Here is a 17,915-nt window from a genome sequence, read left to right on the forward strand (position 1 = left end):
CGGGAGCTGTCAGTGAGGGGCGGCGGGCCAGAGGGTGTCGTGGGGCGAAGTAACGGGTTGTTCGATGCCCAAGCGCTTTATTCCCGCCCTGCTTTGGGCTCGGCTCCGCGATGGGCTTTTCCCAGTGACAGGTTTTTAAAGTTTTCCACTTGGCAGCCGACGGGAAAACCCTCGCTTTTGTAACTGCCTTGTCTCTGCTGCCCACACGCCAGGTGCCAACATGGTGCTGAGCGTGGATCAGGTGAACCTCATCGGGCAGGTGTTCGAGTCCTACGTGCTGGAGCACCACAGGGAGGACATCCTGGGCATCCTGAGGGAGGCCGATGATGAGGGGCACTATCCTGTCGTCGTCGACGCCTTGACGCTGTTTGAGACCAACATGGAGATCGGGGAGTATTTCAATGCCTTCCCCGGGGAGGTCCTCCCGGTTTTTGACAGCGCTCTGCGCCGGGCTGCCCTGGCAGCGCTGCAGGACACTACGGACCCCGGGCAGCTCAGCGTGAAGCAGAACCTCCATGCTAGGATCTCGGGTGAGTGGTGGGGCAGGGGCACCCCCAGGGGTGTCTCCCAGTCAGCGCTGCTGAATTCCCTTATTCTGCAATGAACTGCTGGAGGGCAAGGGGAGGTGTAAGTTTAATTCTTGCAGTTTCAGTCTGCAGAGCAGTGGGGAGCGGGTAGCATTTATTAAAGAGAAAAAAACACCTGAACATAATTTTTCACTTACGAGGGTGGTGAGACACTGGCACAGGTTGCCTGGGGAAGCTGTGGCTGCCCCCTGCCTGGAAGTGTTCAAGGCCAGGTTGGATGGGGCTTGGAGCAACCTGGTCTGGTGGGAGGTGGCAGGGATTGGGACTAGATGGATGTGATCTTTAAGGTCCCTTCCAACCCAAACCATTCTGTGATCCTGTGAACACTTGGAGTTGTGTAGGCCAACCTAGAAGAAATTGTGGCTGTCCTTGGTGGTGTGTGTGTAATAGTTGGCATTTGTTGCTGGGCCAGGACTTACACCAAAGCCAGTAAGGCTCCTCAGATCAACAGCTGGTCTCACATAATTGCTTCTCTAAGCCAGAACCTGTAAAGAAAACAAAACTGTTTTAGAGGAAGGTATGCATTGTAGATTTTCTTGTAGGTTGACTTCCTTACCATGTCAATTGGTCCATGGTATTTATTGGCTCCAGCCATCTCTCAAAAGAGGCAAAGTCTATAAATTTTGAGTTGCCTTTTAAAATCCAAAATTGTCATCCTTTTAATCCAAAATTGTCAAATTTTATGCTCAATTGTAACAAAATGACTTACTAAAAGATTGGAACAAGCCATTGGAAGGCGTGATTGTTAGTACAGGATTTTGTCCTTTTTTTCCAGTACAATTTGGCATGCCATTATTCCTTATTACTATGAATTTTTTAGTATCTTTGGGGTGTGGTAATTGATGAGAGCAGGTTCTGGGGCTAAAATGCCTGTCTTTATTGTTGTGGAGAAGAGGGTCAACAGAGGCACCATCCTTTCTGGTCATTGCTGACCAGCAGTTTGGAGCTGTCGAGTCTGCAAAGTCAAGAGCCAGTGACCTCTGTTTCCCTCCCCTGCCCTGTGTTGGAGTGGTTTATGGTGATGCAGCCTTTTGGTAGCTTGACCCTGGATGAATCACAGTTGTTAAATAGACCTATTTTATCCCAAGTTCACTTTTTTCATTAAGAATATTGTCATTAAAAGAGACACATTAGAAATATACTTAGCCTGTGGTTCTCACGGCATCGTTTTCTTAAGGTGTGTACAGGGGAAAAAAAAAAAGGCTTCCTACCTGCTTAGGTGCTGCCAAGCTTGGATACAGCTACTGAGTGTGTGATGTCAAAGGTGTCCCCTGTGTTGTACTACAGTTTGAAATGTCTGGCATTTACCTGTACCTGCAAAAGTTGGAGTGAATTAAAATTTTCTCTCTAGTGTTCTAGGATGTGTTTGCGTCATTCAGGGCTTCAGCATTAAAACAGAGCTATTTTCACTACAAGTATGGTTACTTCATAAGCTACCAGGAAGTATTAGAAGCATTAAAGCAAGGGGCAAATGATCTTTGGATGAATAGCTGTGTCTTTCAGACATTCCTGTTCCTATTATCAGCCTGTTGCTGGCACTGAGCATTCCTGCCACAGTGATGGTTTGTCTGAGTATTTCCTAATCAATCTCATGCAAAATTAGCCAGGTTTGATCAAATAGTTTTAGTAACTGGTAAAAACAATCCTGACTGATCCTTGATGTGAAGAATTAGTCGGCAGACTCACAACTTGCTCCATTACTAAACAGGGAGGAAACTGATGAAGAGCAGGGAGTGGTTATCCTCACATGGTCCAGATGGATCAAAAGAACATCTCTCCTTGTAGTTTGGTTTCTGTTCTGTACCACTGGACGTCTGGAAAAGCAAAAGCAGTAAGCTAAATGATCTTTAGACTTTTTTTCCACCCAGATTTTCCCATGGTACTGTTAACTTTTAAGTGGAAGCTGGGTTCTGATGGCCTTTGGGATTCTCATCTTGGAGTGCTGCTTCCCATTCCCACATCAAATGGGAATGAGGGAAAGGTTGTGCACTCCTCCTGGTGGGAGTGGCAGCACTGCATGGAGTGGGGCTGAGGGAATCTGAGTGTCAGGCTAGGACTGAGGTTTGATACAAAGTGTTCTTGCTTATGCTAGGTGTAAAATGCAATCTTAGCTCACTGGTACCAATACAGACTGGTGGTTCAAAGAAGGACTTGTGGAGTGTGAGTATGCAGTGATTAGTAATGGGTAATTACCCAGGTTCACTGAAGAAAGTAAAAAATTAAGTTCTTCATCTAAGCTTTAGCAGTGTGGGAATTTGATTATAAATTCTACTTTTGCTCCAAATCCATTAAGAGATTTTTTCTTACCTACTGTTAGCCCAAGCACAACTGTGTCTGTTACTGGTGTCCAAGGTGCTTCTGATAGTTCACTTTTACTCTTCAAAACTGATATAATAAAGCTGATTCAAAGAGGCACTTACTCAGAGAGTTTGTCAAGCATATAATATGATCAGAATGAAGACACTTTTTTTCCTCGTCCAAACCTTTGTCTTTTCAGTTTTCACAGAGATGATCAAATCATATATCCTGACAACAGTGCTGCAGCTCTCTCTAGTGTAAGATGTGTTGTATTTTACAAAGGCTGTTTTACAAAGAGCTGCACCAATACTGAGCTGGAGGAAAAAAAAAAGTCAAAATAGTTGAAAAAATTATGGATTTTGTCTTTTTTTTTTTTTTTTTTTACTTTATTCTTTTAACTCTTAAAATTACCTTTATATATATTGTTTAAACAAAAGATCAAACATTTTGCTTAAAAAGATCAGGTAGAATGGTTCAGCATGTCTGAAGTAAAGCATTTGGTTTTGAAAATACTGAAATAAATGTATGATGCCCTTTTTTTTAGCAGCCAAAGCTGCTAAGACGATTTGACCTAAATGGACAAATAGTTTTGATCCCTGTAGAAACATCATCTTCCAACAGATTTATTATTTTACATCTCCTTGTTTTCGAGCTCTATTTTGGAAGCTAAGAATTTATTTTTTTTAGAGCAGTTATTTTCTTTTTAAGTTGATAATTATTAGGATCTTGCAGTTTCTATACTGGCTTCTGAAGATGTGATCTTCTGATGCTCTCCTCAGGTCTGCATTTCAGAGCCCATTTATTGTTACAAAGACTTTGTAGGCTGTTGAGGTAAATAAATCTTCCTGAGAATTTCAGCTGCTGTGGTGCTGAGTGATGGGCACACAGATGAGTGGTGGAGCAGGACCAGCCCACTGCACTTGGGGTGGAATTAAAGGAGAGGAAGTGCCACGAAGATGTTCTGTCACTACTCATTTCATCGTGCAAGTGAACTTGCATTGCTTGTGCTCATAATGCCTTTATATTCTTCTTATGCCATCTTCCTTGTCTTTGAGGTTTACTGGTATGCAGTGTGGATTTAAGGTCAAGTGCTCACAGGCTGTGAATTTCAAATTTGCTTAGGCTTCAGAATTGACACAAGATTAGGAGTTTCACTTGTTTAAATGTGGGGATAACACTGAGCCAGAATTAAGCAGCGTAACTGTAATTTTGTAGTTCAGATAAGCCTGTGGGATAAGTGGCATTTGCCAAAGGGTCATTTAAATTAATAAACAGATCTGAGAACATCGGGAGCTATTTCCATGAATGGAAACTGCTCATGACCATTCAGCCCTTGGCAAGAGCCAGAGGGTAAAATGGCAACATTTGCTTTTAGTGCTCAGTGTCTGAAGTTTTTCGCTAGCTGAGGTCGGTGAATGAGATTTATGTTACAACAGATGAATTGTTTAATCACATTTATGAAAAAGTCGTAACAAAGGCTGCTGTTAATGTCTGGCATTTTTCTAGTCTTTCTGTTTAACAACATTGTAAGTCCATGTTTTATAGATGCATGTCCTTATGCTGCACATGTTTCTGTTTTAACAGGTTTGCCTGTTTGCCCAGAGTTGACTCGAGAGCACATCCCTAAAACCAGGGATGTGGGTCACTTTTTGTCTGTTACTGGGACTGTCATACGTACCAGTCTGGTGAAAGTTTTGGAGTTTGAGAGGAGTTATATCTGCAATAAGTGCAAGCATGTGTTTGTCATCAAGGCTGACTTTGAGCAGTACTACACCTTCTGTCGCCCGTCAGTCTGTCTGAATGAAGAAGGCTGCAACTCAACCAAGTTCACATGTCTCTCTGGTACAACTTCTTCTCCTACTTGCTGCAGAGACTATCAAGAAATCAAAATTCAAGAACAGGTAACAAAAAAATATAAGATGGAGAAAAAGGGGAGGGTGTTAAGGTATAGATGTCTCAAGTGCAAAAAGAATTAACTTACTGAAGAAGGCATTTTGGGCGTAACTTCCTCCTGGAATGAGGAAGCTCTGCTAATTTTAGTGAAACCATTCATGAATTAATTTGTTGACTAGACTTCCATCACTGCATAACTCCATTCCAGATCATACAAACCAGCCAGGATCAGTGCATAGCTTAAATTTCTATGCTGAATCCTTGTAATACCAGCTTTACTAAGGACTAAAGCTAGCTCGAGTGTGCCTGAGGCCACCTGTAGCAGTGCAGTATGTTCATTACATTTTGTCTGCAAATATCTGTTACCTTCTGCCAATATTGATTTCAGCAATCACTCAGTATATGCTCCTCATAGAATTTGCACTCATTTTTCTGAAGGCAGTCCAGGGTGGAGGTACAGCTAAGCTAGAGGAGTGAAAAATGATCAGACCTCTTCTTACAGTAGCACATAACCAAGACAAAACTTGCACAGGAAAATTTACACTGCTTGGAAACTGAGAATAAGTATGGTATATTGCAAGCATTGTTTTCTGTGTTCATGTGTCAGTATCCTTTTAATAAATATTTTCTCAGACTTATGAAAGACATTGTTTCAGGGTTTTGATCTTATAAATCTATAGTGGTGCCAACCTTTGTGCAAGATGTATGAAAACAGGAATGTGTGAAATTAGAAATGAAGCACTTCAGAGTTGAGAATAGCAAAATGTAAGGAAATAAAACTGTTTCTGGGGAATAATCCCTATGCTGCATCTTTATGTATGATTGTTTCTGACATATGGAGTGGTTTCTGACATATGATGTCAGGTAATACATGGTTTCTGTAACACTGTCTTTTTCTTTTACTGTGGGACACACAGGTCTCAGTGATGGGAAGGATTTTGAGCAGCACCTCAACAGGCTTGTTAAACACAGTAAAGTTAAACTGGGAATGAATTTCACCTGTGTAACCTATTGAGCTCCACAAGGAACAGTGTATGTGGCCACCAGTACTGACAGTGATGGGAACTGCCAGTGGCCATTAGGTAGTACACAAGGATGAATTAGCCTTCCTAGGCACTAGAGAGTGAATAAATCTAGAAATCTTGCATGTATGACCTGTGCTGCAGAATGAGCAGGTACTTCTGATTGCTGTCCTTGTGCATTGGATGTTCTAAAAACTACAAGCTTTAAGTGTAAATGGAAAAATTGCTGGTTGGAAATAGACTGTGACAACATTGTATAGACTTTGTTCTGGAGTAAAGAAATAGAATTACAGGAGTTACTGGCACATTTGTCAATATACATTTGTCTGGCTGTGTTTGATTTGTTTTTTCCTGATGTTGATTCAATCCTGGACATGTAGGTACAAACATATATCAGCTTGGCAAGTTATGGTTAAATACCAGAAAAATATAGAGAATAATATTTCAGTATTTACTTCAGTGACGTATATACTAACTATACCATATCTAACCCATGGACATGCCTCAGTACTCAAAGTAAATGTTACATATTGAAGGAGTCTCTGAAAATTGTTTTTTAAATAAAAAGATATCTTAAATTATTTTTAAAACAGAAAACAAACCAGCTGTTTCAAATGACCTCTTGTAGTGAGCTTTCTGCTAGAATCCCACAGCACTTCCTAGGACTGAGCGTCTTCAGCAAGTTTAATACCCAATCCTGTTGCCATTGGTACTGGCATTAAGGTTCCATCGTCAAATTCTTGGCAGCAGTGGCATGATTACTGTGTGAAAAAGCAAGAACTGACCTCAGTTCCAGGAAAGAAATGTAGGTCCTTAAGCCAGAGCAGCTATAAATGGCTTTTGAAAGGTGCTGCTTTTCAGAGTGCTTTTCCTCTCTGTCTCCTAGGTTCAAAGACTGTCTGTTGGAAGCATCCCTCGTTGCATGGTGGTTGTTCTGGAAGATGACTTAGTAGACAGTTGCAAGTCTGGTAAGGATACAGCATATATATCACATATGTTTGTGCCACAGGCATTTTTTATTTCTCCATTTGAAATGAATCTTTGCCAAGTAGTCTGTCAGTGCTGAGGGCTTGTTGAATGGTGTGTGTTCATCTGTCACATTGCTGTTGACTTTGGGCTTTAGCACAGCAGTTGAAGACTCTTCTAGAAAATGCCATAGATTCCCCATGTTTGACTGTTTGAGCTGTTTCAGTAAGTAGTATGTTGTGATGTATGGAACATAGATTAAGTCTTCTCAGTGTGGGAACACCAAGCCTCTTGAGGAAATTGGTCTACACCAACACAATGTGTGGTGCCCCTCCGTAGGGTTGGAGAGCAGGGTAACCTGACCTCCTGTCTAAGCAGTGCTACAGGTGGAAAAAGGAAGGTAGCTGGCAGGAAGATGTGTGAAGAATGGACAACAAATTCTCAGACAGGCACATCTCCACAAGAAAGTAATTTCTGGTTTTACATTCTCAGAACAATTGGGGCCAGAATGTTCAGGAGTGGTTCTGCAATTCATCACACAAGTTACCAGAACTCAAATAACTTTTGACTGATTTTTTTTTATATATATAGTAAGCCTAATTGAAAGAAGACCTCCTACAGTTGGGAGTGAATTCCTCTTTTCCAAAAGAGGAAACAAGCAGGGGTATACCATTAAAAACTCACCTACCTGAACCAAAATTAGAAAGACATAGCAACTTCCCACTAGATACAGGCAATCTACTTAATGTTTATTTTAGACTTCCAGTAACTGCAGAAGACTTGATTTTTGTTGCTGGGTATTTTAATGTTATTACTGTAACACAGGGTCTTAATGGTATTATTATGCATTACAGCTGAGAAGCCTGCATATCCCAGGTCAGATGTTACTTTACTGATATTTGCTGTAACCTCCAGGAGATGACATCACAGTGTATGGAGTGGTGATGCAGAGGTGGAAACCTTTCCATGAGGGTGCACGCTGTGACTTGGAGCTTGTTTTGAAAGCCAACTATGTTAAAGTAAACAACGAGCAGCTAGCAGGGGTTGTAATTGATGAAGAAGTCCGCAAGGAATTTGAAGACTTCTGGGAAAAGCATAGGGATGATCCCTTAGCAGGTTAGTAGTTAAAAGCTTTAAAGTAGGACACATGATTAGATAGAGATGAAATCAGGAATGAAAATACAGTGACTGAACACATTTTCCCCCTGTTATCCTATCCCACTACCCATTCATCCAATAATATATTTTTTCCAGTGCAGAATGAATCTCACTTTAATATTACGGGAAAAAAGTAGAAGAAATACTGGAATGATCTTCCTGTATTTGAGTGTTTTGTGCGATATTTATTGACAATAAATTAGCTATAATGTAAGTATCAGGGAAAAAAACACAAGCATTTTGTAATCAAGAAAGAAAAAGCATACCTCTTGAGAGAAGTAGTGCAGACCAGGTATGCTTCTGGTCAGCATAGCTGATGACTCTGGGGTGAGAGATCAGACTCACTGTCTCTGCATCCCAAATTAACCTGTGAATCTTCACCACCAAGCTTAGCACATCTCATCTTTAACCTAACTCTTGAATGCCTAAAGCCTTCCTTTAGGTGCAGTGGAGCCTCCAATCTCCAATGTGGAGGAAGTCTCCCCCTTCACAGTGCCTTCCAGAACAGCCAGAGTTTTTAGTACACTGGCTCCTAAACGTACCATGGTCTGCAATCAGACACCTAGGAACTGGCACGAGTTTTGTCTGGAACTCTGTCCTTCTCCATAATCCCAGGGCCTTCTCCTGAACAGCAGGGAAGCTCTATGGACTCTTAAGGATCTCTGTCACTGAATTGTCTCAGGCTACCACTCTATCTTTTTAAAAAAAAAATGTTTTTGTCTTTCTTCTTGAACGACAAACAGGAGGAGAAGCAGGTGGGAACATTGCCCATATCAGCTTAAAAATTAGATTGCTCATATAAGAAATTTGAGACCTTGTCAATGGCAAATATTCTTCAGAACTGCATTTCCTGGAAAGCAAATCAATTGCTAGCCTCCTGCTGTTTGAAACAAGAATATTTCTTCCTCCTGCTGCCTGTAGCGAGAACATTTCTTATCACCCTGGTTAGAACCGTTCAGAATGTAATTCAGTAAAATCTTCTTTGAAGGTCCTGTTTAATCTTGCATTCTCAGGACAATTTTTGGAAGCCTGCAGGGAGCAATATGGTTTTATGTAATATAAACCCATTCAGAATACATAAGCTAATACTAAGTGACTACGGGAGAACTGAGGTGGATATTAGAAAGACCCTTATTGCCCAAGATGTCTGTGTCGGACCATTTGTCTGAATTTGAGTCTCCTCAGGTGAGGGCAGAGATCAAATTTTACAAAGGAGTCTAAAATATAGGCCATTTCACAACATGATATATGTACATTTACTCTTTTTCAAGTGATAATGGTAGTCACTACTGCGTTTTATGGCAGTCAGCTCCTCATGCTGTGTATTTGGTGTTCTGAGAAAGCCCTGCCTTGGCAGGGCTCTAAGAGAACTTATGCAGGTGACTTTATTTTTTGGGATACTTCTAGGAAAAAGCAGAACTGCTGAGCTCCTCAGCACTGACAAGGCAAATGAATACAAAATCAAATAGAGGCAACTGTGGAGTTAAATCTAGATTTATGCAATGACTGACCAAAGTTTTAAAATTTAATTTTTGGACAAATGTGTGTTAATTTCCTCAGAAGATTTTCATAAGAAACACATATATCTCAAGTTATTTATTAGGTGCCTTCATATTTTGCCAGTACCATATCTTTATATATACATTTAAAACATCAAGAACTCAAAATTTGTCACTCTTGTTTTATTCCCTAGCAATGGGAGTAAGGTATGGCATTAAATCTGTGATCTCTCATGTGCTGTTAGTGTCAGAATCTCAAATAAAAGAATTAGAAAATGAGATTTACTTTTAGGGCAGCGCTGAGTGTCAACTTTTGCTCCTTTTCTAGGGAGGAATGAAATTCTGGCTAGCTTATGTCCTCAAGTTTTTGGATTGTACCTGGTGAAGTTGGCTGTAGCCATGGTGCTTGCTGGTGGTGTACAGAGGACTGATGCGACTGGAACTCGAATCAGAGGTTAGTATCATTTCTAATAATATCACTGCCTTTCAGTTGCTTGTTCCCAGCCCTATCTTTACTCACATACCTTCCCTCCTCCAAAACCAAACCAGTGAGGTCTCAAAAGCATAATCGACCATTCCATTTCATTGAGTAAAAGCAGTTTTTGATCAATACTGATGATTCTTCCATAAAACCAGACAAATAAAATGGGTGTCTAGACTTCCTGTTTTATTTTATTTTTTCCCAAATAAAACCCAGTAAAAGCAGTTGTTCAGGATCCCATTAGGAAGAGTATTAAAGGCAGTTGTTTTAGATAAAGCATAAACTCACTTCTTATTGTAAAAATGATGTTTTGAGATTATTTCTTGTGGAGTGTTCCCAGCAGTATTTGGCATCAAAGGGCGGAATATTAATGTTTCCTTAATGTGGATCACTATAGTTCATTGAGAGGAAAACTTTTTAAAGAGTTTATTTTACTTCCTAATGCCAGACTTTTCCATCTGTGATTACCAGCACATCTCACTTACTTCTGTTACTGAAAGTTATCTGCCTACTGATTCTCCTTCTGTTGTTATTAGATGGCAAATATGCCATGTGCCAGGTGGTATGCAGGTCATATGTTATGTAGGTCATAATAAGTCTAAAATAGGATGTCTGCATATACAAATACAGGATTTTGTTAATGTTTCAGAGGCTAAATAAAGTTATAAGCTTTATATTGATTTGAAATTATGTTAATATTGTGTAGAAGGCAAATGATTTGAGAACACTTCAATAGCCAAATTATTTACTTATGTGATTTCATTGTTTTGAAATTACTAAATTGTGGAAGTGTTGGCAGTGTAACAGAATCAGTTAAGAAAAGTTACCTGCTGATTTTGGTAGTCCTTTTTACAATAATTTAAGTGACTGAATATGATAGCTAAACCCTGGTAGCCTTTTGTTTCATGTTCAAGAATGGGTCAAGTCTGAGAAATGGGTATTTTAACACGTAAGAACTCACATTACAGGAAATGTCAAATACCTGCTAATACTTATAAAAGGTTTCATTATAAATATTTGATTTGGAAATGGCTGTTGGATGGATGTTGTCATTAAACATATTTATCTGACCTAATAAACAGTGGAGTCTTAGGCAGAATTACATATTGTAATATATATGCAGATGTTAGGTGAATAATGAGTTAATTCTGAGCATTTTGTGTGTATGATTCTCCGTATACGACCATCTACTCCAACATCAACTTTTTCCCTGCAGGTGAATCACATCTTTTGTTGGTTGGAGACCCAGGTACTGGGAAATCTCAGTTTCTCAAGTATGCAGTAAAGATTATACCACGCTCTGTGCTTACTGCAGGAATTGGATCTACAAGTGCAGGTATGTGCTTCTTCAGCTGGAATGCTTTACTTTTTTCACTCAAGTATGTTTATACAGAGGCCTTCTACATACATGAATGTAAGTGCTTGGGTTGTATGAGTACAGCTGGAGCAAATAACTGCTGTGAAGGTGTAATGAGATGTGACATAACTTTCTGCAGAGGGGCAGTCCTGCACTTTCTTTGTCAGTGGAGCAGTCTGATTAGCTCCTAAAAAGGGAACCTCACAAAGCCTCATCCAGCAGCATCTCTCACTGCTTTGCTAGCAGAGGATGATCTGGACCTATATTTTTAGTGTTTTTCACAGCTATGACAAATCTGACATCTTTCCAGAGCTCACACTGTGTGATGGGCTAGCATCATTTGGTTTATCCTGAACAGATACTCTCCTCTCTTCTGTTCTTTTATATGTTCTGGCTGAGTGCCAGATTGATTTCTGCTTACTTCCTGGAAATTCATCACTGTGCTGTGGAATTATTTTTGACTTGTAAAGATGGTTTCAAGAGGGTTTCAGAGAGCCAGCTTGTTGTTGCTATTGGGGGATGTTAGATTTAGGTATGTCCCAGCTCATCCTGAATGCCAGGTATCTTTACAAACTCGTCTGGGGCCAGTGTGCAGGGTCAGATGACCTCTGCAAATGTTGAGCAAATGGCTACCTTACTGGTACATCCAAAAATCACAAAATAATTTGGGACATTCCCCAGTGTCTCAGCTAGCACATGTCACTTGAATGCTTCTCAGATAGTGCTGCTTTTCAGTTTATGTCTGTGAAGCAGCATTATTCATACATGGGAAGACCAGAGAATAAACCTTTTGCAGTTCCATAGCTGTGTGTACGTGCACACCGGGACTTCTGTAGCTGTGGGAATGCAGTGTGATGCTGAACATAGACACACTTGTGTAAAGGGAACTTGTTATGAAACACATGTGCCTCTAGTTTTCCGTTCAAATTGTTGACAAATAGGTCTGGAGAGAAGCCAGAGAGAATATTTTGGCTCAGCATAACCTTTTCTCTGCCTTTTGTTCTGCATTAAGAACTGAGAGCAGGCTGGATAATTTAAATCTTGCTGTGGGACTGACAGTGATCTGGTGTGAAATTTTGTCATGCATTTCAATGTGACCTTGCCCACTTTTGTCAATAATGATCTCCCTGTGTCAGCTGCTTTTGGCCTCTGATGTTGCTGCTGCCTTCTTCACCAGGTCTCCCTCCTGTGCTTCATTTTCTGTATGATCTGGTTCCCAGCTCACACATGATAGGCAGTTTCAAAGACATTTCCCTGAAAACTGATATTGCAATTTACAAGCTTACTGTGTGTGCCATAGAACCAGTTGTAATGATGTGTGGAGTTGAAGTTTCACCTTATGAAAGGATTGTCTTGGGTCTTTAGATCATCTACATTTCACTTAAATATTCTTTGTATTTTAAAAAGCTCCTCCCTGCCCCATGGCTTTCTGGAATCTGACAGCAGGTGCAACACATTTCCACCTTAAAATGCCTTATCACAAGTGAAACTTGAATTCCTCAAAGAAATCATACTAGGTCTGGTTTAATTTCAGGGAACCTTTCCAAGGCTAGAACTGCTGGACTAAAGCATTCATTTGTAGCCCAGGTGTTTGGATGTATTTTGAATTATTTTCTTTGCCCTCCCTCTGCATAGAGTGTCTTACTTACCAATGTTTTTAACTGCACTTAACGTTGATCTTGTCTACTTGCTCTTCATGCTCAAGCTTCAAATGATGAGTTTAAAGAACTTGTAGATTGTTTTACTTTCCCTGTTGTAACTGCACACTTCAAATTTTCAGTTTCTGTTTTTCCATGTTTTCCCCTTTTAAACAAAGTCTGTGCTTCATCAGATGTGTTTTGCCTGATTCAGAAAGCATGATTCAAGCTAACACACTGCTTTCATGTTCTTCTGAACTGGTATGGAAGACCCTCCCCTTTCTTAGCTCACCAACATGCTCAAGCTGCCTGCTTGCTGCAAAAAGCCCTTACAAATGACCAAGAATCTATTCTCTGTTTCAGAAAAAGCAGACCTTTACCTCCACACTCTGTATAGTGTTTCTGAATTTACTTATTTTAATTGCCTTTTTTGCAAGCACTTAGTAGAAATTTTCTACTAAGTTGAGAGTTCTCCACAAGCTTAGGACTTCTGTGAGGAACTGGGGTTTGTTCCTCTCAAACCTAATGAAATTTGGCAGCCACAAGGCCAGCTCAACATGCAACAACTCACTGGCATAATTTTTTGACTGCTTTATGACTTCCTGATTTGTAAATAAAAGATGGGGTAACCATCTGTCCCACTGTCTGGTTCTGTCTATACAGCGTTTAGGTTTTTTTGAAAGTATGATTAATTCTTCCCAACTAGCATCTCCCCTAAGAGGCACAGGGAATCATTCAACAACCTGTCATTTTTAGAAACTGATACAGTTTTCCCAAAAGATAAGAGACTTAGTAACCTCTAACAAACTCTGGGTGTGTTCCCACCTTACTACCGAGTTTAGCTGTTTTGCAGTCTCCAATGCTGCTTGTGCATATTTGAATGAAAAAAGCACTAGTAAGCTAATGCTTTGTTTCCCTCAGAGCTTGAGATTTGCTGTGATAAATTGAGTGGTGTCCTTGACTCACCAACACATGCCTGGACAGGACAGGAACCAACACATACCTGCTGCTGGCAGCTCTGGGGCTTGTGGACACCCAGGCCAGAGTCATTCTGCTGCTTCCTGGTGCCTATTTGGCTGTTCACATTTCTGCAAAGTTCTCTTTGGTATCGTGTCCATCCACAGATGGACTGCTTAAAGAATTTTGTGAACTTAACTTAGAGCAGCTTGTTTAGAAATCTGGGAGAATATAATCTGTTTCTCCAGCTCTCCAGTTCTGTTCAATATGCCTTCCTGACCTCCATGAAATGCAGCCTTCTGGCCTCTCCTCTTAAAGCCTCTACAAACCCCTGAGAGTACTGCCTTTTTGCTGACATTTTGCAATGTCTAATACTGTCCATATCATGCCAGCAGCTGCCTGCTACTAGGTTTTTTTTTTCCTTTTTATTGAAAGCAACCAACTCAAAGGGGGAGAACCACCATTTTTCTTTTTCATAGAAGCCTCTCCCTGCTAGGTAGGCTTTGGATGCTAACAGCTGCCTCTCTTCTGAGCCTGAAATAAAAGTGGCTGTCATGAGCCCTCCAGCTGTGTTTATGAATGGATTAGATGGTGTCAGTATCCTGAGGTACACAGGACACTGTCCCTGCTTGTGGATGCCCAAACAGTTCCTGGGCATTCCCAAGTTGACAGAGGCCAAGGCAGTGCCAGGGAACACACTAGCAGTTTGTTGCTGTGGATCTGGCCCTGATCAGGTTATTAACAGAGATGCAATGTTTGGACACTCTTTTGGGATCTTCATTTCTACCGCAGGATTATTTATTGTTGAAAATACTTTCCTGAGCACCTGATTTTAATTGGCTGTTCCTTAAACAGTTGGACCTCAAGCTGAAGAGGCCTTAGCTCTATAGGGAGACTGCTAGACTTCTTCAATGACTTTTTTTAAGTTTTGGCCATACCTAGTCAGAGATGCTGCATCTGTAACAATGTCTCATCTCTCCAGTTCCTTGAATTTCCTTAATTTCCTCTCAATAATGCTGCTCCAAGATGACTTTATCCTAGAACAGTGCTTACCTGCATGCAAAATATTGTTTAGCCAAGAAGATAATCTGTCTTCAGAAATTTTGACCTGTACATACATCTGTAAGTGGAGACCTGTATGGACAGGAAATACTGCAGGAACAACATCATCATCATGTTGGCTGGAGGTTTCAGGTCTTATTTCTGACATAATATATCCAAGCAGACCATCAACAGTCTTTTAATGCTGCCATTGAAATGTCAGGCATTTCATGCAGGTTTTTTGGATGGATGTTTATGTCTTCAGGATTCCCTTTATCAAACCATAAAGCCCCTGCTTCTTCCCACTTCATTGGTGTAGGTCTGCCACACTTCTCTAGTGAGATAGGACAAACTGGAGGGCTCCCTTATTTTGAAAGGTTGGCCTCCTTTTCTTGTGGTCCAGGTGTTTTCGGCGTGGAAGACCCAAGAACTCCTTAAAAGTTCCTGACATTTCAAGTCAGTTCTTAACACTGCTGTTAACACAGCTGTTGTCTCAGAGCTGGTATGGCCCTTTTGCAGCACACACACCTGCTTCTGCTGATTTCCTCTTTATGCAGGAAGGACAGTGACATCCCTTATGCCATGGACAGTGAGTGCACAGCCATGCCTCCAAACAGGCATTACTGACAGATGTATTCTCCCTCCATCCCCTCCTCAAAGGACTTTTGCTTTCTAAGTTCCAGACAGAAACCTGTTTCTACAAACCATCTATAGTGACTCCATCTGGCTCTTCTTCCTTGGTCTAGACCAGAAATCAGGCAGAAATCCCTTCACCTGTCTTCTGCAGACCAACTCCCATATCACACCCTACAAAACCAGTAGTTAAGAAGCAGAACTTGGACTAGAAACGTAAATATAAATGGCAAGTCATACACACTGCCAGCTCTTATAGTTGTCAGTTTTGTTGTATCTTCCCTGTTGGCACTCAGCAAAGCCCTTCAGCTAGCAACAACAGGAACAAGTAACCCATCATCTCCAGATGAAATTTCTGTGGCTGTCAAAAAATTGAGAGAATTTCCAACCTTCCTGACCAATACGCTATGGATAAGGGATAGGGTAGTTACAGATGTAAGGGGTCTCCTGCACCTACCTAGACAGAAGCCACTAACAAGATTTAGTTAACTGTGCTCTTTTTCTGTATCTGGTAAAAGAATATTTGTCAAGAGTTTATGTGCATAAGGTAATGTGCATAACTTTAAAGGTGCATAAGTTTATGTGCATAAGGTTAAATTTCACCAGCCTCCATTATGATGGAGCCTTCAGACTCAGAGTGTCATAGGAATACAGACTGAAGGTGATGCATGAATTAATCACAATGATGGTATGATGAAAAGACAAAGGTTTTTATGAAGACAGGCCTAAAAAACCCCACCCATCATTTTCACCCCTAATGTTAACTTGTCTGATTTGTTTACTTATTTCTACACAAATAACGTGTGACAAGCATTTTGACAACCTCATAATGGAACTGAGTCTATTTATCTAGCTAAAAATTCAGCAAGGTGAACCAACAGTACAGTCAATAGAATCTGTAGCATTCCCTGGCATCTTGGTTGCTGTGCAAGCAGAGGTTTGTGGGATGGTGAACTCATCTTCAGCCTTGAAATTGTCATGTTTTACTGTCTGCACTAGCTGTCTATATGCCATGTGTACAGCCTTGCTGTTTCAAAACTTTCATAGGCTAGGGACAAATCTTTGAAGGGACATCTTGTATGCACTGTTATCTTTTAATACCACTAAGTTTGTCCAGTGATGTTGCCCAGTGATCAGACCTGAAGCCTCTGGAGTACTGGAATCTGGTTTCTTAAATTCTGTGTCTCTGTGATTTTGCCAAGATATGTGATACTCAAAAGACAGTGTGTATGGACTGCTAAGATGTGGTCAAAGTTGCAGAAGACCATTGTCTCAAAAAGCATAGAATGACCATTTCCCTTGGAAGATCATGAGAGGCTCTCATGAGTAATGGTAATTTTTCTCCAGCTATCACCAAACACGGCAGGGTTATTCTTTTTTCTGTAATTCATGAATCAGCTATATCTAGGATGTATCTGTGTATCAAGTAAGGTGGTACCAAATTCTACTGCAGCATAATACCATCCCATCTCGTTTGAACTTTATCACACCAGAGTTCATGTGCACAGTTGACTTTTTCTCCTAACCAGAACAGCAGGATCTTCATGTTCTGATTTCTCTAAGGTAACTGGATTGCTGAATGACTGATGTAGTTTTGCTGACTGTATTTTGTACTTGATTCTGCAATAGCAGTAATACAGTTTGCTTCCATCACTCGTGGCATATGCTTCTAAGCAGCCTTTGTGCTACTGATGGATGGATTCTGGTTCCAGCTTGTACTTGATCATCTTTGCATTTGAGTCTTCAATAGGTGCAAGGGTTTGACATACTATTACAGAAACCATAGCTCAAGGAAGACTTCATTAGGCTGTCAGTCTTAGAGCAGATGAATTTACATGCTTACATTTAAGAGAGATCTGAAGTATTTCTAAATAGACCAATAGAATGCATGAAGAATCTCAAAATATCACAGTAGACTTTAAATTTGCAATATAATTTAAGAAAGATCTTTTGATTTTCAAAGTTAACATAATTTCAGCCCTTGAGTGAAACAACTGCTGATTTGGGGCACCAGTCCTCTGTACTAAAAATCAGTGTTAATATTTTTAAATTGTTAATCATAATTTTAAACAACACATGATTTTTAAGAGCACACATTAGAATCAGGGTTCCAAATATTAATGGATTTCATTAAATCACTCAGCTACCATATGTACTGCTGAGTTTCCACAGAAGAAACAAACATGTGCATGTACATTCAGATCAGGTCATTCATTTCTGACTTTAAAAATATACAATGTTAGAAATGAAGACAATTTCACTAATGGTGTGGAAAGACAAAAGTGCTGACTGCTTGGGACAGCTTCATCCCTATTAGAGAATGCAAAAAGAGAAGAGAAAGCTTTCCATTTTTATTCAGAGCTATACTGTCAGTCAACATGAAATC

The 17,915-nt window shown here is 40.4% G+C and overlaps 1 protein-coding gene across 1 annotated transcript in view; it reads left to right on the forward strand.

Annotated features, from left to right (window-relative positions):
• The first annotated feature begins 220 nt into the window (after positions 1–220).
• MCM9 (minichromosome maintenance 9 homologous recombination repair factor) overlaps positions 221–17,915 on the forward strand; it is a 48,100-nt gene continuing 30,405 nt past the window's right edge. The window contains exons 1-6 of the mRNA XM_030448354.1: positions 221–530; positions 4,470–4,786; positions 6,687–6,768; positions 7,682–7,882; positions 9,752–9,877; positions 11,121–11,240. Coding sequence (XP_030304214.1) covers positions 221–530; positions 4,470–4,786; positions 6,687–6,768; positions 7,682–7,882; positions 9,752–9,877; positions 11,121–11,240 — 1,156 coding nt within the window. The remainder of the gene's footprint in view (positions 531–4,469; positions 4,787–6,686; positions 6,769–7,681; positions 7,883–9,751; positions 9,878–11,120; positions 11,241–17,915) is intronic.

The sequence above is a fragment of the Calypte anna genome, chromosome 3 (assembly GCF_003957555.1).
Source record: "Calypte anna isolate BGI_N300 chromosome 3, bCalAnn1_v1.p, whole genome shotgun sequence".
NCBI classification, from domain to species: Eukaryota; Metazoa; Chordata; class Aves; order Apodiformes; family Trochilidae; genus Calypte; species Calypte anna.